Source organism: Musca autumnalis, unplaced genomic scaffold, assembly GCF_047663935.1.
Source record: "Musca autumnalis isolate F117 unplaced genomic scaffold, ASM4766393v1 scaffold_2, whole genome shotgun sequence".
NCBI classification, from domain to species: domain Eukaryota; kingdom Metazoa; phylum Arthropoda; class Insecta; order Diptera; family Muscidae; genus Musca; species Musca autumnalis.
The window spans coordinates 252687586-252711742 of NW_027411755.1; the positions used below are offsets into that span (position 1 = coordinate 252687586).

The 24157-nt window shown below is 32.3% G+C and overlaps 2 protein-coding genes and 1 non-coding gene across 9 annotated transcripts in view; 1 reads left to right on the forward strand and 2 right to left on the reverse strand.

Moving 5' to 3' along the window:
• Positions 1-24157, forward strand: part of Ziz (dedicator of cytokinesis protein Ziz) — a 117506-nt gene that overhangs the window by 88729 nt on the left and 4620 nt on the right. For 3 of the 5 annotated variants that reach the window (XM_073971387.1, XM_073971386.1, XM_073971389.1), the window contains exons 10-14: positions 3225-6338; positions 6407-6553; positions 12501-12711; positions 18971-19259; positions 19329-19555. In XM_073971387.1, coding sequence (XP_073827488.1) covers positions 3225-6338; positions 6407-6553; positions 12501-12711; positions 18971-19259; positions 19329-19555 — 3988 coding nt within the window. The remainder of the gene's footprint in view (positions 1-3224; positions 6339-6406; positions 6554-12500; positions 12712-18970; positions 19260-19328; positions 19556-24157) is intronic. The other 2 variants (XM_073971390.1, XM_073971391.1) reach the window with 1 other exon arrangement.
• Positions 1765-1836, reverse strand: TRNAW-CCA (transfer RNA tryptophan (anticodon CCA)). Its single transcript has one exon. It is a non-coding gene; the product is annotated as a tRNA-Trp (tRNA).
• Positions 11349-12469, reverse strand: LOC141395487 (uncharacterized). Of its 3 annotated transcripts, none has more exons than XM_073971468.1 (3): positions 12465-12469; positions 11729-12324; positions 11349-11668 (listed from the first exon to the last, which is right to left on the reverse strand). In XM_073971468.1, exons 2-3 carry the CDS (start codon positions 12316-12318, stop codon positions 11509-11511), a joined length of 750 nt encoding a protein of 249 aa, XP_073827569.1. In that variant the 5' UTR covers positions 12319-12324; positions 12465-12469; the 3' UTR covers positions 11349-11508. The 3 variants fall into 3 exon arrangements, with proteins under 3 accessions (XP_073827569.1, XP_073827568.1, XP_073827567.1); XM_073971467.1 differs by lacking the exon at positions 12465-12469 and adding an exon at positions 12400-12408; XM_073971466.1 differs by lacking the exon at positions 12465-12469 and having other exon boundaries at positions 11729-12382.

A 24157-nucleotide genomic window follows, 5' to 3' on the forward strand; every position in this document is an offset into this window, starting at 1 on the left:
ATCTCCTAATACATAGCTTTGGGTTAAGGGATGTCCATAGATGAAAGTTTCAGTTCACACAGGCTCAGGGTATATTCCTGTCCGCAAAGCCGGCTGGTACTTGTTGAGATTTTGACGAAGAAGAATCTGTTTCCGACCAGTTTTTTTTTTTTTGATTTCGTTTGTTGTCACAAAGTCACAAAGAAAAAGAAACATTTCTAGAAATGTGTATCCATTGAATGTACTTCCCAAAATACAATTCAATGAGTAATCGACAGAAAAATTCCCTGAAGATGAAATTCAATGTAATTTCGAAATATTGGAAATAATATGCAATAAATAAAATATAAACTTTAACCTCAATAATCTTGATTTTACTATCATTCGAAATGTCGAACAAAACATAAAAATACGACAGAAAAATCCTTTTTTTTTGCACAATAATTTGTAGCAAGAGACCAGTTTCAAATAATCTCAACGAGCGACACTAAAAAATGGTTGATATAGTTTTTTTTTTTTTGCAAATTTCAAACATAATAATGGCTACGTCGGTGGACTATTGCGATATCTCTGTTGTTTGACCACACATGACAACCTACTTCATATCGTTGTAAATGTGATATTTTCTACTTTCCTTGCCAGGTTTTGCTTTCGGTATACCTCTTACAGAAGAGAGATATTAGTTTTGAAATAAAACGTTGACCTTTTCTCCAACTAAGTTTCTTTCAAATTGTTTGCTTTTGATATACCTTTATGGAAGCGGAGATAGACGCTTTGAAATATAACGTTGACTTTTTCTCTAAATAAGTTTTTGCCCATTCCGATCCCAGAATATCCGATCATCACCAAAATCAATGGACTTATTCCTCTGTAGGACCCCCATTGACCCCCAAAATTTCGTGAGGATCCTATCAAAATTGCGACCTGTAGCGTGATTACAAAAAAAAAAAAAAAAAAAAAATGGAAACATTTGTATGTATTACCGGCTATTGCGATATCTCCGTTATTTGGACACCTACGCCAACCTACTTTGCATCATTGTAAAGATGGGATTTTCTACTTTCATAGTCAGACTTTGTTTTTGGAATCGCAAAAATGAAAAGTTGGGTTCTATTAGCGGCTATTGCGATATCTTCGTTGTTTGACCACCTACGACAACCTACGTTACATCGTTAGAAAGGTGATATTTTCTACTTTCATTAGGTTTTGCTTTTGGTATACCACTTATGGAAGCTGAGATATTTGCTTTGGAAAAATACGTTGACTTTTTCTCCAAATAAGTTTTTTTCTCATTCCGACCCCTACATATTATCCGACCATCACCAAAATCAGCAGACTTCTTCCCCTCTGGGACCCTCATCAACACCCAAAATTTGGTGACGATCTGATCATAATTGCGACCTGTAGCGTGATTACAAGGGTTAGATGGACAGACGGAAGGACGGACATACATAGCCAGATCGACTTAGCTCGACATTCATTTTGGTATATATATTTCGATGCGTTACAAACTTTTTGGCCAAAACCAACTTATAATACCCTCCCCACATAGTAGTAATAATAAAAATAATAATTAAAAATCAATAATTAAAAACAATAATTAAATAACAATAATAGAATATTTAATAAAAGAAATAAAATAGAAAAAATATAAAAATAGTAATATAAAAATATTAACGGTAAAAAATATAATTATAAAATTATAAAAAATTATAATAAAAAATAAGAAGAAATAATAGAAACAGAAATAAAAAATAATAAATAGAAATAAAAAAAATTTTGGCTTGACCCCGACGTGATTTGAACACGCAACCTTCTGATCTGGAGTCAGACGCGCTACCGTTGCGCCACGGAGTCATATGTTGGCTATCAACTAAACAATCCATAGATGTGCTAAAAACGCTTGGCTTGCTTACGCTAGTCATGTTAGGGTGTGTGTTGGTTACTTGTTTTTACAGTTTGATTGTTTACATTACAGTTTAATGTTAGCAACAGTGCCTTGCAAACTGTAACAATGTCAGGTACTAACGACATCTATTGACAAATTGTGAAATTGCAAATTTTCATTTTAAATAGCATTTACACTAGAGTTTAGTATTACGATAAACATCTTGCGAACTGTGACGTCACTATTCCAAGTAAAGTGTATAAATGTGTGTCATGTAAATAAATACAAGTGGATTGTCACCAAGATTATGAGCGCTAATGTAAAAATAGACTAATAAAAGCTCTGTTCCTTTACGTGCAAGAATCTTAAAGTTTTATCACTTTTTACGCGAAAAGCGTTCCATTACTTCGGACACCATACAATTCATATGGGAGCAGTTTACAAATTTTACTACTTTTGCCGGTTTTACAATTTTTTAAAGTAAAGGAACATACCAAAATATATAAACAGAGAAATTGTAATGTGCTTGTTTTTCTCGGTGTGGGTCTTACGAAAACTGCGCAACGTTTTCACTCAATTGCACAATGTTTTGGGGTAAATCGCAATATTTTGTTGAATATTTTTAATATGAGGATGTAGATGCGGCCAAGGTTACCCACATATTGCCTTTTATCAGAATAAATAGTTTAAACATTTATAGTTATTACCAATTTAAAAATTGAGTGCATAGCCAACTGACTCAATTCACACTCAGTGAGAGAATTTAGTGAGAGGATTTCTTTGTCTATAACTATTATTAGTCTATGATGTAAACCCACAGGGAGTTGATTTTGTTGATTGGGCTGATTGCGTACAGCGACAAATGCTTTGACAACAGGTATCTTTGTTACTCCAATGCAAATTTATCATATAACGACCCCTTAACTTCCAAAAGTCTCTAGTTGTTGGGGCTTCAATTCACTCAAAGATCTATGCTCTCGCTAAGGAATAAGCTATTAATAATTCTGACCAAATACCCTCTGGAATATGCTTCAGTTAGGTCAATATTGAGTCTAAATTTTACATTTTTAAATTAATCTCTCAGCTTTTTACTAACGTTTATGTTTTCTTGTTTTGTTTTATTTTTGTTAATTTATGTCATTCACATTTACATGTTGTGTTAATTTTGGACACCTCAATATATGAATACTCACCAAAAAAAAACACACATTTGAACACCATAACCACCAACATTCTTCATGATCCACCACACATTTCAATACTCGCAAAAACAAACCATCAACACGATCACCACCTCTTTTTGTTGTTGTTGTTGTTGCCTTGTGTGGATATCTACAAAACATTACCATACTTTTAGCAGAATTGTGGACCCGATGTACAATGGATCGATAATCAACGGCCATTGTTTGCTGTTGCCTTGCGCATGGACTCCACGGTGCATACTGCGGACCTACATTTATATAACTTCTTTGTCCACTGTGAAAGGCTATTGGAGGGAGGTAAAACTACTGCAATGCCAGCCGAAACGGAAACATGTAAAATTTTAAAGGCAGCCCATGCCATAGATATAGCTACGCTTATCAATTATTTACCAACACTGTTGAATGAATTATTCACCCTGCTGGTGCACACACAATCGGAAGAGGTGGGCTTGAATATTATCCGTTTACTGATCAATATTATACACATCATTACCGAGGATGCAGGGCGCAAGGAATTGTTGAGTTCCTATGTTACATATGTCTTCCATGCACCCTACTATTCGCAGAAAATCACACGAACTGTCCATGGCGAACTGTGCCGTCACTTGCCCACCATTTTACACCCAAACAACACAGATTTCTTGGTGGTGAATAAATTTATGAGATTTTCAAATATTTTCTTCGATTTGATAATCAAAAGTATGGCCCAACATTTGTTGGATACTGGACGCATAAGGATGTTGCGTAATGAACGTTTTCCCAAGGAATTTCCCACACGGGTTGAAACTCTAGTTAAGGTATTGATACCATACCTGATATCACGTTATAAGGACTTGCCCGTGGAGACCCAGTATTTGAATAAATCCCTGTCACAATTCATACGCAAGTGTCTGACGTTTATGGATCGAGGATTTGTGTTCAAATTGATACGTTATTATATGGAACAGTTTTCACCTGGAGATCCTCGTGTGTTGCAGGAATTCAAATTCAATTTCCTACAAGAGATTTGTCAACATGAACATTATGTGCCATTCAATTTGCCCTTGGTCATGAATCCTAAAAATCGTCCTCCCGAAATGATGCAGCATTTCAATTTGACAGAGGAATTTTGTCGCCAACATTTCTTATCGGGTTTGCTGCTACAGGAATTGAAAAGTAGCCTCAATGAAATTGGCCATGTCCGGCGTCATGCCTTAAAGGTGTTGAAAAATCTCTTGGCAAAACATGAGCTGGATGATCGTTATCAAAATCGTGGGCAGTTATCGCGTATAGCTCTGCTCTATGTACCCTGGCTGGGTATTGTAATGGACAACATTCAAAGGATCAATGATTTAGCTGAGGTTTCCACACCCAATGGTCATGTTTATGCGGATTCGGCATCGTATACCCAACGTCTTTCGTGTTCCAGTAGTTATGTCTTTGGCAAAGATTCTACTTTAAATTCCAGTACCTCAACTCCAAGGGGTAAAAATCGAGCCACACTACACATAGATCATCCCAGTCCATTGAGGGCTTCGGTCCACCTTAAGGAGACCAATTACTTTGCTGCAATTGCCACAGGCAATATAATAAGCAATGGTTGCTCTGACTCATCGCTGAATTCTCTCAACTCGGATTCCCAAAATTCCCAAGACACCACATTGGGCGCCATCACCACAAACGGCAATGGCACAATAACGGCGGCAGATGGTAATGAAGTTGCCCTGAGGAATGGCCACAATCGTTCCATAAGTGTTTCCCACACGCTTGTCCAGCAAAGATTTGATAAATTTTCACCATCTGAGAGTCGAGATTTCCTGCTTGGTTTTCTGTTTGTCATTAAATATTTGTCCCAGGAACAAATGATTGGTTGGTGGCAGAATTGTAATGAGACCGAAACGTTGAATTTCCTCAGCATATTGGAGTTGTGTCTCTTGCAATTCCGCTATGTTGGCAAAAAGAATCTCAACATGAGTGAAGATTCAAAGGATGCCCGTGCCTTGAGGGCAGCCAAGGCTAGTACTTTGCCAGCTAGATGCTCACCAGCCAATATGGAAAGCAATGGGTCCATGGCTCAACCTGGCATACATGAAACCGGCACCTTAAATCACCCTCAGACACGTGAAAATCTGCTGGATGAAACGGCGAGGAATCAAAGGGCCTTATATGAATCGAATTTGGCCACGGAGGTGGGTATGATAATACTGGATTGTCTGGGTCTGTTTGCTGTACAATTCCGCCACAAGCTTATTGATAGTTTGATACTGCCCAAATTGGCCCGGGTATATTTGAAATTTCTGCAATTGGGCCAATCGGAGTCTTTGTCAAAACATGTCTTTGCCGCCTTGAGAGCCTTCATCAACAACTTTTCTCCAGCCTTTTTCAAAGGTAATGCCATACTGTGTGGTCAAATGGTCTATGAACTACTCAAGGCTTGTGATAGTCGTCTGGTGCAAATACGCCATGAATCCTGTGCGGTGCTATATCTTTTGATGCGCAGCAACTTTGAATTTAGTGGCCGCAAGGGGTTAACACGAGTCCATCTACAAGTCATCATATCAGTATCCCAAATGATAGGCAATGTCATTGGACTAAACAATGCTCGATTCCAGGAAAGTCTTTCCATTATCAATAGCTATGCCAACAGTGATAAGGCCATGAAAGGTACCGGATTTCCGTTGGAGGTTAAGGATCTCACACGGCGTGTGAGGACAGTATTAATGGCCACAGCACAAATGCAGGCCCATCACATGGATCCTGAGAGGCTGCTCGAATTACAGTACTCCTTGGCCAATTCCTATGCCTCTACACCGGAACTGCGTCACACTTGGTTGGTCACCATGGCCCGTAATCATGAACAAAACGGCAATCTTTCGGAGGCAGCATGTTGTCATCTACACATAGCCGCCTTAATGTCTGAATATTTGCGTTTGAGGGGAAGCTGTAATGTGAAATGGGGTTCCTCAGCATTTGCCAAAATTTCTCGAAACATACATCGTGATGAACAGGGTCTGAAGTTAGATGCTGGTTCTCAGGATTCTCAATACACAGAACAAATGCTTTTGGAGCAGCTAAAACAATGCGCCTTGTTTTTGGACACAGCCGAGCGTTACGAATGCCTGGGTGAACTCTATAAACTAATTATGCCAATTTATGAGAGGACGCGGAATTATAATGATCTTCAAGAGTCACATGAACATTTGGCCAAGGCCTATGCGAAAATTATTGAAGTCAATCGTTCCGGCAAACGAATGCTGGGTAGATTCTATCGAGTGGTTTTTTATGGCATGGTAAGCGTTGTGGACGTTTGAAGTGGGAGTGAATTGAATGTTAATAACGTTTTTTTATCTTCTTGCAGATGTACTTCGAGGAGGACCATGCAGTCGAGTATGTCTATAAGGAACCGAAACTTACCTCATTGAGTGAGATATCCGAACGACTGGCTAAACAGTATAAGGAGAAATTTGGTGCTGATGTTGTGAAAATGATTATGGATTCGTCACCGGTAAGTATTGAATTATAAAATAGATAATTCACAATGGATTTTTTAAAACATTTTTGGGAGACCCAAAATCTGGATTTTTTAAAATATTTTTGTGAGAGCTTAAACGTGGATTTTTTAAATATTTTTGGAAGACCCAAAAAGTAAATTTTTAACAATATTTTTGGGAGACCCAAAACTTAAATTTCTTAAAATATTTTTGGGAGACCCAAAACGTGGATTTTTTAAATATTCTGGGGACCCAAACCTTGATTTTTTTTTAACTTTTGGGAGGCCCAGAACGCAGATTTTTTCAAATATTCTTTTATATTTTTGGGAGACCCAAAACATGGATTTTTCTACACATTTTTTATATTTTTGAAGACCCAAAACTTGGATTTTTGTTAAATATTTTTGGGAGAACCCAAGTGTGAATTTCAACATTTTTGGGAGGCCCAAGACTTGGTTTTTTTAAATATTTTTGGGAGACCCTAATCGTGGATTTTTTAGATATTTTTGGGAGAACTAAAACGTTTTTTTTTTTAAATATTTCTGGAGAACCAAAACGTGGATTTTTTAAATATTTTTGGGAGAACCAAACGTGGATTTTTTTAATCTTTTTGGGAGATCTAGACGTGGATTTTTTTAATATATTTGGGAGAACCAAACGTGGATTTTTTTAAATCTTTTTGGGAGATCTAAACGTGGATTCTTTTAATATTTTTGGGAGACCCTAATTCTGGATTTTTTAGATATTTTTTATTTTATTTTTGGGAGAACAAAACGTGGATTCTTTTTAAATATTTTTGGGAATTTTTTGAAATTTTTGGGAGATCCAAACGTGGTTTTTTTAAATATTTTTGGGAGACCCAAATCGTGGAATTTTTTGAAATTTTTGGGAGATCCAAACGTAGATTTTTTTTAAATATTTTTTGGGAGACCCAAAACGTGGAATTTTTTTAAATTTTTGGGAGACCCAAAACGTGGAATTTTTTTTTGTAATTTTTGGGAGATCCAAATGTGGATTTTTTTTAAATATTTTTTGGGATAACGAAAACATGGTTTTTTAAATATTTTTGGGAGAACCCAATTGTAAATTTTAAAATTTTTGGGAGGCCCAAGACGTGGATTTTTTTAATATTTTTGGGAGACCCTAATCGTGGATTTTTTAATATTTTTGGGAGCCCCTAATTGTGGATTTTTTAGATATTTTTTATTTTATTTTTGGGAGAACAAAACGTGGATTCCTTTTAAATATTTTTGGGAGAACCAAAACGTGGATGCTTTTTAAATATTTTTAGAGCCCCAAGACGTGGATTTTTTTTAAATATTTTTGGGAGAAACGAAACGTGGATTTTTTTAAATATTTTTAGTCCCTTAAAACGTGGATTTTTTAAATATTTTTGGGAACTTCAAAACGTGGATTTTTTAAATATTTTCGGTAGCTTAAAAACGCGGATTCTTTTAAATATTTTTGGTAGCTTAAAAACGTGGTTTTTTTAAATATTTTTGGGAGACCCAAAACGTGGATTTTTTTAAATATTTTTGGGAGACAAAAAACGTGGATTTTTTTAAATATTTTTGGGAGACAAAAAAACTTGAATTTTTTAAATATTTTTGGGAGGCCCTTAAACGTGGATTTTTTTAAATATTTTTGGGAGACCCAAAACGTGGATTTTTTTAAATATTTTTGGGAGACCCAAAACGTGGATTTTTTAAATATTTTTGGGAGACCCAAAACGTGGATTTTTTAAATATTTTTGGGAGACCCAAATCGTGGATTTTTTAAAAATATTTTTGGCACGCCCGAAGACGTGGATTTTTTAAAAATATTTTTGGCACGCCCGAAGACGTGGATTTTTTAAAAATATTTTTGCGAGGCCCGAAGACGTGGATTTTTTAAAAATATTTTTGCGAGGCCCGAAGACGTGGATTTTTTAAAAATATTTTTGGCAGGCCCGAAGACGTGGATTTTTTAAAAATATTTTTGGCAGGCCCGAAGACGTGGATTTTTTAAAAATATTTTTGGCAGGCCCGAAGACGTGGATTTTTTAAAAATATTTTTGGCAGGCCCGAAGACTTGGATTTTTTAAAAATATTTTTGGCAGGCCCGAAGACGTGGATTTTTTAAAAATATTTTTGCGAGGCCCGAAGACGTGGATTTTTTAAAAATATTTTTGCGAGGCCCGAAGACGTGGATTTTTTAAAAATATTTTTGCGAGGCCCGAAGACGTGGATTTTTTAAAAATATTTTTGCGAGGCCCGAAGACGTGGATTTTTTAAAAATATTTTTGCGAGGCCCGAAGACGTGGATTTTTTAAAAATATTTTTGGCAGGCCCGAAGACGTGGATTTTTTAAAAATATTTTTGCGAGGCCCGAAGACGTGGATTTTTTAAAAATATTTTTGCGAGGCCCGAAGACGTGGATTTTTTAAAAATATTTTTGCGAGGCCCGAAGACGTGGATTTTTTAAAAATATTTTTGCGAGGCCCGAAGACGTGGATTTTTTAAAAATATTTTTGAGAGGCCCGAAAACGCCCTCCACCATTGTAAACAATTATGGGATGCACGGTGCATCCAACAGACTGCCGCAACTAGTCTGTATGTTGATATTTAAAAGAAGCAGACGATCTGCTTTGGTTGAGTGGTCTTTTCACACTGACTCTTTATTTTCAATATTCAATTTACATGCTACTTTACAAAATATTTCTTAACCTAGACTATCACTAGTTCTTATCTCTAAACCTTTCATTGACCAAACCAAACAATCCGTTGATCAATGAAGAACTTTCCAACATCGTCATAAACTAAAGTGCGGTCGCTCGTAATGCACAAACAACACTAGTGATAACAGCTACCGCTGCATGTGGGATCTTAAATGCTTTTAAAGTGTTCCCGACATATGACAACATAATTTACCACTTATGATCTGAACTCATAATGGTAATAAAATATTTATTGATTTAGGCTGCTGGAAACTCGAGTGGAAAATTTATTCTTTATCATCAGAATTTCCAGCGCCTCGACACAAGCAAAAAGTATGTACAAAAGTAATTTGTACAACCATAATCTGGAAATTTGCCATTCCGTTTGTAACACATAGAAATATTCATCGGATACCCTATAAAGTATATATATTCTTGATCATGGTTAAATTCTTAGTCGATATAACCAAGTGCGTCTGTCCGTTCGTTCTTTCGTCTGTTGAAAACAAGATACAGGTCACCATTTTTAAGATAGAGCTTTGTAATTTGGTATAGAAGTTAGTATTACTCCTATGATGTTTGGTATTGCAAATGGGCTATATTGCTCCACGTTTTGATATAGCCCCCAAAGAACGGTACCACCCGATTTTCGGTATGTTGAAGGTTTTAGCTTCATTATCCCACGAAATGGCTGAAATTTGGTACTTAGTCTTCGTTGGGGGTATAAAACTTTCCCCCAGAATTTTGTTGGTATGGCACCACGCCTTCAGATAGCCCCCATAGAAGGGTACCTCCAGATTTTCGGTATATTGAATGTTGTGGCTTCAATATTCCTTCGAAATGGCTGAAATTTGGTATTTGGTCTTCGTTGAGAGTACGAAACTTTTCACCAGAAATTTGTCGGTATAGGTCCACGTCTTCATATAGCTCCCATAGAACAGTACCTCCCGGTTTTCGGTATTTTTAAGGTTGTGGCCTTAATATCGCACCGAAATGACAAAAATGTGGTTTTTAGTCTTCCTTGGAGGTATAAAACTTTTCACCAGAAATTTGTCGGTATAGGTCCACGTCTTCATATAGCTCCCATTGAACAGTACCTCCCGATTTCTGGTATTTTGAAGGTTGTGGCCTCAATATGTCACCGAAATGGCTGAAATCTTGTACTAAGTCTTCGTTGGGGGTATTAAACATTCCATCTGAAATTTGTCGGTATAGGTACACGTCTTCATATAGCCCCCATAGAACGGTATCTCCCGATTTCCACTATTTTGAAGGTTGCGGCCTCATTTTCCCACCGAAAAGACTGAAATTTGGAATTTTATCTTCGTTGGTGGTATAAAACCTTAGACCAGAAATTTGTCGGTATAGGTCCACGTCTTCATATAGCTCCCATAGAACAGTACCTTCCGATTTCTGGTATTTTGAAGGTTGTGGCCTCAATGTGTCACCGAAATGGCTGAAATCTTGTACTAAGTCTTCCTTGTGGGTATTAAACAATCCAACTGAAAGTTTTCGCTATAGGTCTACGTCTACTTATAGCCCCCAAACAACGGTACGTCCCGTTGTTCGGTATTTTGAAGGTTGAGGCCTCAATATCAATCCGAAATGGCTGAAATTTGGTATTAAGTCTTACTTCAGGGTATAAAACAATCCATCTGAAATTTGTCGGTATCGGTCCACGCCTTCATATAGCCCCCATAGAACGGTACCTCCCGAGATTCGGTATTTTGAAGGTTTTAACTTCATTATCACACCGAAATGGCTGAAATTTGGTACTTAGTCTACGTTGGTGGTATAAAACTTTCCCCCAGATCGGTACCTCCCGATTTTCGGTATATTGAATGTTGTGGCTTCAATATTCCTTCGAAATTGCTGAAATTTTGGTATTAAGTCTTCTTCATAAACGAAAGGAAACTAATTGTTCCATTTTACTTAAATACAACTTGTGGTGGAGGGTATACCAAGCTCGGCCCGACCGAACTTAAAGCCGTTCTTATTTGTTAAATATTTTTTAGAGACCCAAAACGTGATTTTTTTTTAAATTTTTGGTAGACCCAAAACGTGGGTTTTTATCATCACTCCTCCCAAGATATTTGGCGTGAAAACTTAAAAAAATTAAGGCGGAATATTTTTTATTGAGACATAAGTTGACTAAAATAAAAAATCATTCATGAAAATATTTAATTCAGGATTATCGGGAAACAAACTTCGACGCTACAAAAATTTGCAAATACACAAAAATTTAAGCAAAATAACGGCATTGTGAGACTCTACTCAGCTTACTTTGTGGATTTCCGACTTACGCAAATTCGAGGCCACTGTGCCACGTGGAGTTTTTGGGGGCAATGATTCTTTAGATTTGGCAGACTTTGGCGGAATCAAAGATTTGTTTGTTGCTAAATGTGCCTTGGCTTTATTGACATTTGGGGAAAATCTAGAAGGATGAAATAGATTTAATTTATAATAACCATAAAATAAGAGTGTCATTTGTTACCGAACACTATAACTTTTGTCCGATGAGCTATTCGATTTTATTGATGCAGCATCTTTTGGTGTACTGCAGCCCGAGGTCGTGGATCTTGCATGCAGTGGTGTTGTAGATGAAATTGTTTTCAAAATTGGCCTGGTAGAACTATTTCCCATTCTGGTATTTGATGCTATAAGGGATGATTTTGTTTCCGCTTTCACTGGTATTTTCTTTATTGCTCCATTGGCTTTATTCATTGGAAGTTTAGTAGAGGCTACGGCATTATTTGGCTTTACAATTCTTGCATGTTTTTTGCTTTCCGTAATGATTTGAGTACCATATTGCCATTCAATTTTAGACTCTATTTGAAATTTAATATCCACCAAACTTTTGGTGATTTCATATATGGAAATCTTTTCCTTTGGCGGCCAAAACATTACTGTACAAGTCTCTTTAACCATTTCTGGACAAACTCTTTGTGGCTCCGGTACTGAACGCCAGGATTTGATATAATTTGGATAAAATTCTTTGGCATTGGGATTTAAATTTGATATAATTTGACGTTGATAGGTTTCGGCGGAATTTACATTTATCAATGTCCCTTGATGTCTCCACATATTGTGCTTCGAAAGATTTTATTTAAAGAAAGAAAATGTTTATAAAAAAGGGGGAAAAATAAATTTGAAAATTATTGTTACAATATTTGAAGTTTCTTTTTGACATTTGCTATTTGGTGTTGTAAAGTTGTTGGTTATTTGATTACCGAATTCATTGTTATTTTGATTGTGTTTCATTTTAGGTTGATGTCAACGATTTGGATCCCAAATTGGCTTATATTCAAGTGACGCATGTGATACCCTTCTTTACAAAAGATGAACTTGATCAAAGACTGAATGAATTCGAACAGAATCATGATGTGGATACCTTTATGTATGAGACGCCATTTACAAAATCTGGCGCCGCTCGTGGCTCCGTTGAAGAACAATGGAAACGTAAAACTATCATTAAAAGTAAGTACACGGGAAAGGCATTTGATGCATTTAAAAAGATGTTAATTAAGTTGGAAATCGTATTAAGTATTTTGGAATATGTTTTTTTTAAAATGTTTTTGGTAGACCCAAACGTGGATTTTGAGAAATGTTTTTTGGTAGGCCTAAACGTGGATTTTTTAAAATATGTTTGGAAGACACAATCATGAATTTTTTTAAATATTTTGGAAGACACAAAAGTGGATTTTTAAAATAATTTCGGTAGACCCAAAAGTGTTTTTTTTTTTAAATATTTTCGGTAGACCCAAAACGTCGTTTTTTAAATATTTTGGTAGACCAAATCGTGGATTTTTGAAATATTTTTGCTAGACCCAAACGTGGATTTTTAAAATAATTTCGGTAGACCCAAAAGTGTTTTTTTTTTTTAAATATTTTCGGTAGACCCAAAACGTCGTTTTTTAAATATTTTGGTAGACCAAATCGTGGATTTTTGAAATATTTTTGCTAGACCCAAACGTGGATTTTTTTAAAATATTTTTGTAAACGTGATTTTTTTTAAAATATTTTTGTAAACGTGGATTTTTTTAAAATATTTTTGTAAACTTGGATTTTTTAAAATATTTTTGTAAACGTGGATTTTTTTTAAATATTTTTGTAAACGTGGATTTTTTTTAAATATTTTTGTAAACGTGGATTTTTTTAAAATATTTTTGTAAATTAGATTTTTTAAAATATTTTTGTAAACGTGGATTTTTTAAAATATTTCTGTAAACGTGGATTTTTTTAAATATTTTTGTAAACGTGGATTTTTTTAAAATATTTTTGTAGACGTGGATTTTTTTAAAATATTTTTGTAAACGTGTATTTTTTTAAAATATTTTTGTAAACGTGGATTTTTTTAAATATTTTTGAAAACGTGGATTTTTTTTTTAAATATTTTTGAAAACGTGGATTTTTTTTTTAAATATTTTTGTAAACGTGGATTTTTTTAAAATATTTTTGTAAACGTGGATTTTTTTAAAATATTTTTGTAAACGTGGATTTTTTTTAAAATATTTTTGTAAACGTGGATTTTTTTAAAATATTTTTGTAAACGTGGATTTTTTTAAAATATTTTTGTAAACGTGGATTTTTTTAAAATATTTTTGTAAACGTGGATTTTTTAAAATATTTTTGTAAACGTGTATTTGTTTAAAATATTTTTGTAAACGTGGATTTTTTATAACAAATTTTTGTAAACTTTAATTTTTTTAACAAATTTTTGTAAACGTGGATTTTTTTAAATATGTTTGTAAACGTGGATTTTTTAAAATATTTTTGTAAAAGTGGATTTTTTTTAAATATTTTTGTAAACGTGGATTTTTTTAATATATTTTTGTAAACGTGGATTTTTTTTAAATATTTTTGTAAACGTGGATTTTTTTTAAAATATTTTTGTAAACGTGAATTTTTTTTTAATTTTTTTGTAAACGTGGATTTTTTAAAATATTTTTGTAAACGTGGATTTTTTTAAATATTTTTGTAAACGTGGATTTTTTTAAAATATTTTTGTAAACGTGGATTTTTTTAAGATATTTTTGTAAACGTGGATTTTTTTAAAATATTTTTGTAAACGTGGATTTTTTTAAAATATTTTTGTAAACTTGGATTTTTTTAAAATATTTTTGTAAACGTGGATTTTTTTTAAATATTTTTGTAAACGTGGATTTTTTTAAAATATTTTTGTAAACGTGGATTTTTTTAATATTTTTGTAAACGTGGATTTTTTTAATATTTTTGTAAACGTGGATTTTTTTTTAATATTTTTGTAAACGTGGATTTTTTTAAAATATTTTTGTAAACGTGGATTTTTTAAAATATTTTTGTAAAAATGGATTTTTTTAAAATATTTTTGTAAACGTGGATTTTTTTAATATTTTTGTAAACGTGGATTTTTTTAATATTTTTGTAAACGTGGATTTTTTTTTAATATTTTTGTAAACGTGGATTTTTTTTAATATTTTTGTAAACGTGGATTTTTTTAATATTTTTGTAAACGTGGATTTTTTTAAAATATTTTTGTAAACGTGGATTTTTTTAAAATATTTTTGTAAACGTGGATTTTTTAAAATATTTTTGTAAAAATGGATTTTTTTAAAATATTTTTGTAAACGTGGATTTTTTTAATATTTTTGTAAACGTGGATTTTTTTAATATTTTTGTAAACGTGGATTTTTTTTTAATATTTTTGTAAACGTGGATTTTTTTAATATTTTTGTAAACGTGGATTTTTTTAATATTTTTGTAAACGTGGATTTTTTTAAAATATTTTTGTAAACGTGGATTTTTTTAAAATATTTTTGTAAACGTGGATTTTTTTAAAATATTTTTGTAAACGTGGATTTTTTAAAATATTTTTGTAAACTTGGATTTTTTTAAAATATTTTTGTAAACGTGGATTTTTTTTAAACTATATTTTTGTAAACGTGGATTTTTTTAAAATATTTTTGTAAACGTGGATTTTTTTAAAATATTTTTGTAAACGTGGATTTTTTTTAAACTATATTTTTGTAAACGTGGATTTTTTTAAAATATTTTTGTAAACGTGGATTTTTTTAAAATATTTTTGTAAACGTGGATTTTTTTTAAACTATATTTTTGTAAACGTGGATTTTTTTTTTAAATATTTTTGAAAACGTGGATTTTTAAAATATTTTTGTAAACGTATATTTTTTAAAATGTTTTTGTAAACGTGGTTTTTTTTAAATATTTTTGTAAACGTGGATTTTTTTTAAATATTTTTGTAAGCGTGGATTTTTTTTAATTATTTTTGTAAGCGTGGATTTTTTTAAAATATTTTTGTAAACGTGGATTTTTTTAAAATATTTTTGTAAACGTGGATTTTTTTAAAATATTTTTGTAAACGTGGATTTTTTTTAAATATTTTTGTAAACGTGGATTTTTTTAAATATTTTTGTAAGCGTGGATTTTTTTTAAATATTTTTGTAAACGTGGATTTTTTTAAAATATTTTTGTAAACGTGGATTTTTTTTTTAAATATTTTTGCAAGCGTGGATTTTTTTTAAATGTTTTTGTAAACGTGGATTTTTTTTAAATATTTTTGTAAGCGTGGATTTTTTTTAAATATTTTTGTAAACGTGGATTTTTTTAAAATACTTTTGTAAACGTGGATTTTTTAACACATTTTTTTAAACGTGGATTTTTTAAAATATTTTTGTAAACATGGATTTTTTTAAAATATTTTTGTAAACGTGGATTTTTTTAATATCTTTTTGTAAACGTAGTTTGTTTTATATCTTTTTGTAAACGTGGATTTTTTAAAATATTTTTGTAAACGTGGATTTTTTTAAAATATTTTTGTAAACGTGGAATTTTTTAAAATATTTTTGTAAACGTGGATTTTTTTAAAATATTTTTGTAAACGTGGATTTTTTTAATATCTTTTTGTAAACGTGGATTTTTTTAAAATATTTTTGTAAACGTGGATTTTTTTAATATCTTTTTGTAAACGTGGATTTTTTTAATATCTTTTTGTAAACGTGGATTTTTTTAAAAAATTTTTTGTAAACGTGGATTTTTTTTAAATATTTTTGTAAGCGTGGATTTTTTTAAATATTTTTGTAAACGTGGATTTTTTAAAAATATTTTTGTAAACGTGGATTTTTTTAAAATATTTTTGTAAACGTGGATTTTTTTAAAATATTTTTGTAAACGTGGATTTTTTTTAAAATATTTTTGTAAACGTGGATTTTTTTAAAATATTTTTGTAAACGTGGATTTTTTTAAAATATTTTTGTAAACGTGGATTCTTTAAAATATTTTTGTAAACGTGGATTCTTTAAAATATTTTTGTAAACGTGGATTTTTTTTAATATTTTTGTAAACGTGGATTTTTTTCAAATATTTTTGTAAACGTGGATTCTTTAAAATAATTTTGTAAACGTGGATTTTTTTAAAAAAATTTGTAAACGTGGATTTTTGAAAATATTTTTGTGAACGTGGATTTTTTTTAAATATTTTTGTAAACGTGTATTTTTTTTTTTTAATATTTTTGTAAACGTGGATTTTTTTTAAAATATTTTTGTAAACGTGGATTTTTTAAAATATTTTTGTAAACGTGGATTTTTTTAAAATATTTTTGTAAACGTGGATTTTTTTTAAATATTTTTGTAAACGTGGATTTTTTTAAAATATTTTTGTAAACGTGGATTTTTTTAAAATATTTTTGTAAAAATGGATTTTTTTAAAATATTTTTGTAAACGTGGATTTTTTTAAAATATTTTTGTAAACGTGGATTTTTTTAAAATATTTTTGTAAACGTGGATTTTTTAAAATATTTTTGTAAACTTGGATTTTTTTAAAATATTTTTGTAAACGTGGATTTTTTTTAAACTATATTTTTGTAAACGTGGATTTTTTAAAAATATTTTTGTAAACGTGGATTTTTTTAAACTATATTTTTGTAAACGTGGATTTTTTTAAATATTTTTGTAAACGTGGATTTTTTTAAATATTTTTGTAAACGTGGATTTTTTTTAAATATTTTTGTAAACGTGGATTTTTTTAAAATATTTTTGTAAACGTCGATTTTTTTAAAATATTTTTGTAAACGTGGATGTTTTTTGGTGGGCACAAAAGTGGACTTTTTAAAATATTTTTGTAAACGTGGATTTTTTTTGGTGGGCACAAAAGTGGACTTTTTAAATATCTTTGGTGTACCCAAACATGGTCTTATAAAATATTTTTGGTGGACCCAAACATGGTCTTATAAAATATTTTTGGTGGACCCAAACTTGGATTTTTTAAATATCTTTGGTGTACCCAAACATGGTCTTATAAAATATTTTTGGTGGACCCAAACATGGTCTTATAAAATATTTTTGGCGGACCCAAACTTGGATTTTTTAAATATTTTTGGTTGACCCAAACGTGGATTTTCTTAGCATTTTTAATAGACCCAAACGTGTGTTTTTAATACCTTTTTGGATCCAAACGTCGATTTTTTAATACTTTTATTGGACTTAAACTCCGATTTTTTAATAATTTTCGTAGACCAAAACGTGATTTTTTTTGTTTTAAATTTTGGTAGACCCAAACGTGTACATTTGTAAAAATTTTGCTGGCCCCAAACGTGGATTTTTTAAATAATTTTGATAGACCCAAACGTGGATTTTTTAAAATTTTTGCATTTTTTTTTTAAATAATTTTGATCGACCCAAACGTGGATTTTTTTTTAAATATTTTTAATAGACCCAAACGTGGATTTTTTAAATGTTTTTGATAGGCCCAAACGTGATTTTTTAAAATATTTTTGAAAGACCCAAGCGTATTTTTTTTTAAAATATTTTTGAAAGACCCAAACTTGATTTTTTTTAAATATTTTTGAAAGATCCAAGCGTATTTTTTATTTAAATATTTTTGAAAGACCCAAACGTGATTTTTTTAAATATTTTTGAAAGACCCAAACGTGATTTTTTTTAAATATTTTTGAAAGACCCAAGCGTAATTTTTTTTTAAATATTTTTGAAAGACCTAAACGTGATTTTTTTTAAATATTTTTGAAAGACCCAAACGTGGATTTTTTAATATTTTTTGGATTTTTTAAATATTTTTGTTTTGTTTTTTTTTTTTTTAAATATTTTGATAGACCCAAACGTGATTTTTTTTAAATATTTTTGAAAGACCCAAACGTGATTTTTTTAAATATTTTTGAAAGACCCAAACGTGGATTTTTTTAATATTTTTTGGATTTTTTAAATATTTTTGTTTTGTTTTTTTTTTTTAATATTTTGATAGACTTAAACGTGATTTTTTTAAATATTTTTGAAAGACCCAAACGGGGATTTTTTAATATTTTTTGGATGTTTTAAATATTTTGATAGACCCAAAGGGGGTTTTTTTAAAATATTTTTGATAGATCCAAATCTGGATATATTTAAACATTTTTGATAGACCCAAACGTGGATTTTTTAATATTTTTTTGTTGATTTTTATTAAATATTTTTTTAGACCCGAACGTAGATTTTTAAAAAAATATTTTGGATTGACCCAAATGTGGATTTTTTTTAATTATTTTCGGTGGACTTTTTTTAATATTTTTGGATTTTTTTTAATTTTTTGGTGGTATAAAATATCTGGCTCTAGACCTTGAAACTGAGAGTTTTTAAGAATTCTGTGTAGGAAGAGAAACTTTGTTGTGAAATACATAAGTTTCTGTCATAAACTCCAGCTCTGTAACTGTCTTCTATCATTTATTTAATTTCTCCATTTCTTTCGCAGCTACCTATTCGTTCCCCTATGTTTTGAAACGTATACCGGTCAAGTCGAGAGAAATTATTGAACTGAGTCCCATTGAAGTGGCCATTGATGAAATGCAAACCAAAGTTTCTGAATTGGGAGAGACGATATTGCCACCGGCCGATGTAAAGAAATTGCAACTGCGACTGCAGGGTAGTGTGGCGGTGCAAGTGAATGCTGGTCCCTTGGCTTATGCCCAGGCTTTCCTAGATCCCAAGGTTATTAATAACTTCTCAGTGGATCGTGTTGAAGATCTTAAGGATGTTTTTAGGTAAGTTTAAAATAAATTTTGTTTTAAATTCTCAACAAAATTTTAAATATCAAATTCATATTTTCGCAGAGATTTCATTGGTGTCTGCCACACGGCTCTACAACTGAATGCCCGCATGATAAGCAGTGATCAAAAGGAATATCACAATGCCCTAAAGGAGAATTATCAAAAAATGTGTCAGGAGTTGGGAGAATTGCTCGATGAATCTTTTCAACCGCTGGAGGATAGCGCAAACAATACACAACGCAATAGCATGGCATTATTTAATGCCATTAGCGGAACTTCGAATAATTCAAGTACTGCCTAAATTATAATTTAGTAGTTATAACTATGTATTTTCTTAGCAAAATACGTACAACAACAGCAACTCTAAACAAGGAAATCGAACTAAAGAATTTCTTTTTTTGCATAAACTGTAGTTTAGTTTAGTACTCTTGTAGTCTATGTCAATGTATTTGAGTATGTGTGTGCGAATGAATGAGTGATTGCTGATTTAGTGAGATTTGAATGTGTTCGAATGAATGGTGTGTCGTGTGTGTCTCGATATCAAAATATGTGTTACTAACTTAAATTAACAAAAACAACTCAAATATTATACTAAACAAAAATACTCCAGATGTATTATCTAGATTACAAACATCTATCTATATTATATATATTTTTCAACACTATATTTTCATAATTAACCCCCATCTCCTTTTTGTACTCCTCCTACTCCATTTATCCTATTGTGTCTAAAGGGATTTCAGGTCACTTAATATTAAATCAAAAATGTATTGTCTATAGTTAGGTGAACAAATAGTGCCATTTACACCACTTTGCTCTGTATCAATAATTCAAGGTCCTTTCCAAAAATTGCATGAAAAATAGTTTGGAATAGATGAAATTGCATAACGTGGTTTCCGCTTTATGAAGGATAGCAGTAGCCAAATAAAAAGAAACTGCCACAAAAATAATTGCTTTTAAATGAAGTTAAAGTGAAAAGTATTAAAGCTTCCAAAACACTTCTCCGAGTATACGGGTATGTTCTGAGACACACTTCATGCTCTGGGTATGTTCTGATGCCGGGCATACACTATGGGCATGCAGGACAGCATTTGTAATAGTATTAGTAAATTTTGAAGTTTTTGTCAATGTATTTGGGAGTAGTTTTGGCAGGATTGAAATCAAAATAGTTTTGATTTTGTAAATGAACCCCTTTCAATCCGATGAATTTTGTTTATTTTCCAAGTAACCAACAAATAATTTTTGAAAACAACAAATATTATTTGTGAGGAAATTAAAAAAATTGGAAAACTTCAACCCAAAATCGAGTTTTGGAGGAAAATTCATCACACACTATTCAATCACACACGTACACAAGGGTTCATTTGGCAGTGCAGTTTGGCAGTATAGTGTATGCCCCGCATGAGACACACTTCACCTCTCACTTCACGCCTCAAGTATTTCGTTCACCCCATTTACTAGTATTTTTTGCTAATTTCTTGGGGCTAAGATTCATTGCGGTATTTAAAAATAAGAGTACACCCTAGTCCGCCCATAGAATACTCGAAAAATAAGCGTAAAGGGGGGGCACAAAATGCTTGAGGCATGAAGTGAGAGGTGAAGTTTGTCTCAGAACGTACCAGATGATTTTAGATCGGACTGTCGGTGAAACATTGCATTAATATTAATGTCCCAAAAGTCCGAAGAGAGACTTCTGTGAAATGAAAGATAGGAACCTTCTATACCCTCCTTGGAGGTCTCTGTAAAATTCAAGGTCCACTTACAGAGATCTTCTACAAAAAAGAAGGCATTAATAAGGCCCACAAATTACCTTAAATAAAATGAAAGATTTTCTGTAGAACAATGATCTCCGTCTGCACCTTCGAAAGAAAAAAAAACATTCTACGATTGATGTTCTACATCTAAAAGGAACTCAACCGACTCCCTATTCTCACAGCCAATGAACATGACTACATTGCACAGTGCAGAATGGTTGAGCTGTACGTTGTTCTGACAAACATAGTCTGAAATGACGATGTCCCTGAGATGACTCTCGATTAGCAAAAAATTTCTGTCACTGATACCAACCAACCAACCGTCGCTAAGCTTTGTCATTATGCTTCGAGCACTGTTCTTACGAAGAACGGGGTTTCTACTAACCTTACTCCTCTTCGAAGACGAAGTGATCTGCTTGGTATCCTTCATCATTATCGAGCCATACATAACAGACGGAGGAACTGGTTGTGACAGTGTCGACTTCTTCGCGACAGGTTGCTCTTCCTTGGAAGACCTTATCCTCTTCACGACCATTGGTCGTGGTTTCTGGTTGGTCGACTTTGAAAAAGTGGTCGAAGATGTCACAAACCTATTATTTTTTCCGTTTGACCACTTTAACATCTTAGTTACACGTTTTCTTTCTGCCCATCAGCGACCCCACTTTCATCATCCAGATATTGGGTTTGGGAAGTGAGGCAGCTGAGGAGCCCTACGGAACCGTCACAAAGTCTTTAGCTTTTCACCGTCTCCTTAGAAGACTTTTTACAGTAAGAGGATACAAACGTGGATTTGTACAGGTTTTAAGAGGAGGACCCAAACGTGGACTTTTTAAAGGTTTTAAGAGAGGTTTCAAGATGACCCAAACGTAGATCGCTTAAGGATTTTAGGGAACCCAAACGTGGATTTTTTCTTGAGGTTTTTTGGAGGTCCCTAGCGTGGACTTTTTAACGGTTTTAAAGAGGAGTCAAACGTCGATTTTTTTAAGATTTTTAGAGGACTCAAACGTGGACTTTTAAATGGTTTTAAAGAGGAGCCAAACGTGGATCTTTTAAAGTTTTTTAGAGGACCCAAATGTGAACTTTGTAAAGGTGTTTTTTTAAAGGACCCAAACGTTGATATTTTAAAGTTTTTGAAGAAGACCCAAACGTGGACTTTTAAACGGATTTTTAGAGGACCCAAACGTGGACTTTTTAACGGGGTTTAAAAGGAACCAGACGTTTATATTTAAAAATTTATTGGAAGACCCAAACGTGGACTTTTAAAAGGTTTTTAGAGGACCTAAATGTGGACTTTTAAAGGTTTTTAAAAGGATCCAAACGTTGATCATTTAAAGGTTTTTTAGAGCACCCAAACGTAGACTTTTTAAAGGTTTTTAAAAGGAACAAAACGTTGACATTTTAAAGTTTTTTAGAAGACCCAAACGTGGAATTCTTAACGGTTTTTAGAGGACCTAAACGTGGACTTTTTAAAGGGTTTTAAAATGACCCAAACGTTGATCTTTTAAAAGCTTTTAGAGAACCCAAACGTAAATTTTTTAAAGGTTTTTAAAAGGAACCAAACGTTGATATTTTAAAGTTTTTTAGAGGACCCAAACGTGGATTTTTAAAATGTTTTTAAAAGGACCCAAACGTAGATCTTTTTTATAGTTTTTTTAGAAGACCCAAACGTGGACTTTTAAACTGGTTTTTAGAGGACCCAAACGTGGTCTTTTTAAAGGTTTTTAAAAGGAACCAAACGTTGATATTTTAAAGTTTATTAGAAGACCCAAACGTGGACTTCTTAACGGTTTTTAGAGGACCCAAACTTGGACTTCTTAACGGTTTTTGGAGGGCCCAAACGTTGATTTTTTAAAAGTTTTTAGAGGACCCAAACGTGGACCTTTAAATGATTTTAGAGAGGACCCAAACGTGGATCTTTTAAAGGTTTTTATGAGACCCAAACGTGAATCTATTAAAGGTTTTTTAGAGGACCCAAACGTGGATCTATTAAAGGTTTTTTAGAGGACCCAAACGTGGGTATGTTAAAGGTTTTTTAGAGGACCCAAACGTGGATCTATCAAACGTTTTTTAGGGGACCCAAACGTGGACTTTTTAACGGTTTTTAGAGGACCCAAACGTGGACTTCTTATCGGGTTTTAGAGGACCCAAACGTGGACTTCTTAACGGTTTTTGGAGGACCCAAACGTAGACTTCTTAACGGTTTTTGGAGGACCCAAACGTTGATCTTTACAAAGTTTTAAGAGGACCCAAACATGGACCTTTAAATGATTTTACAGAGGACCCAAACGTTGATCTTTTATAGGTTTTTTAGAGGACCCAAACGTGGATTTTTTAAAGGTTTTTAAAGGACGCAAACTTTGATTTTTTAAAGTTTTTTAAAAGACCCAAACTTAGCCTTTTCAACGGGTTTTTAGAGGATCCAAACGTAGACTTTTTAAAGGTTTTTAAAAGGAACAAAACGTTGATATTTTAAAGTTTTTTAGAAGACCCAAACGTGGAATTCTTAACGGTTTTTAGAGGACCTAAACGTGGACTTTTTAAAGGGTTTTAAAATGACCCAAACGTTGATCTTTTAAAAGCTTTTAGAGAACCCAAACGTAAATTTTTTAAAGGTTTTTAAAAGGAACCAAACGTTGATATTTTAAAGTTTTTTAGAGGACCCAAACGTGGATTTTTAAAATGTTTTTAAAAGGACCCAAACGTAGATCTTTTTTATAGTTTTTTTAGAAGACCCAAACGTGGACTTTTAAACTGGTTTTTAGAGGACCCAAACGTGGTCTTTTTAAAGGTTTTTAAAAGGAACCAAACGTTGATATTTTAAAGTTTTTTAGAGGACCCAAACGTGGATTTTTAAAATGTTTTTAAAAGGACCCAAACGTAGATCTTTTTTATAGTTTTTTTAGAAGACCCAAACGTGGACTTTTAAACTGGTTTTTAGAGGACCCAAACGTGGTCTTTTTAAAGGTTTTTAAAAGGAACCAAACGTTGATATTTTAAAGTTTATTAGAAGACCCAAACGTGGACTTCTTAACGGTTTTTAGAGGACCCAAACGTGGACTTCTTAACGGTTTTTGGAGGGCCCAAACGTTGATTTTTTAAAAGTTTTTAGAGGACCCAAACGTGGACCTTTAAATGATT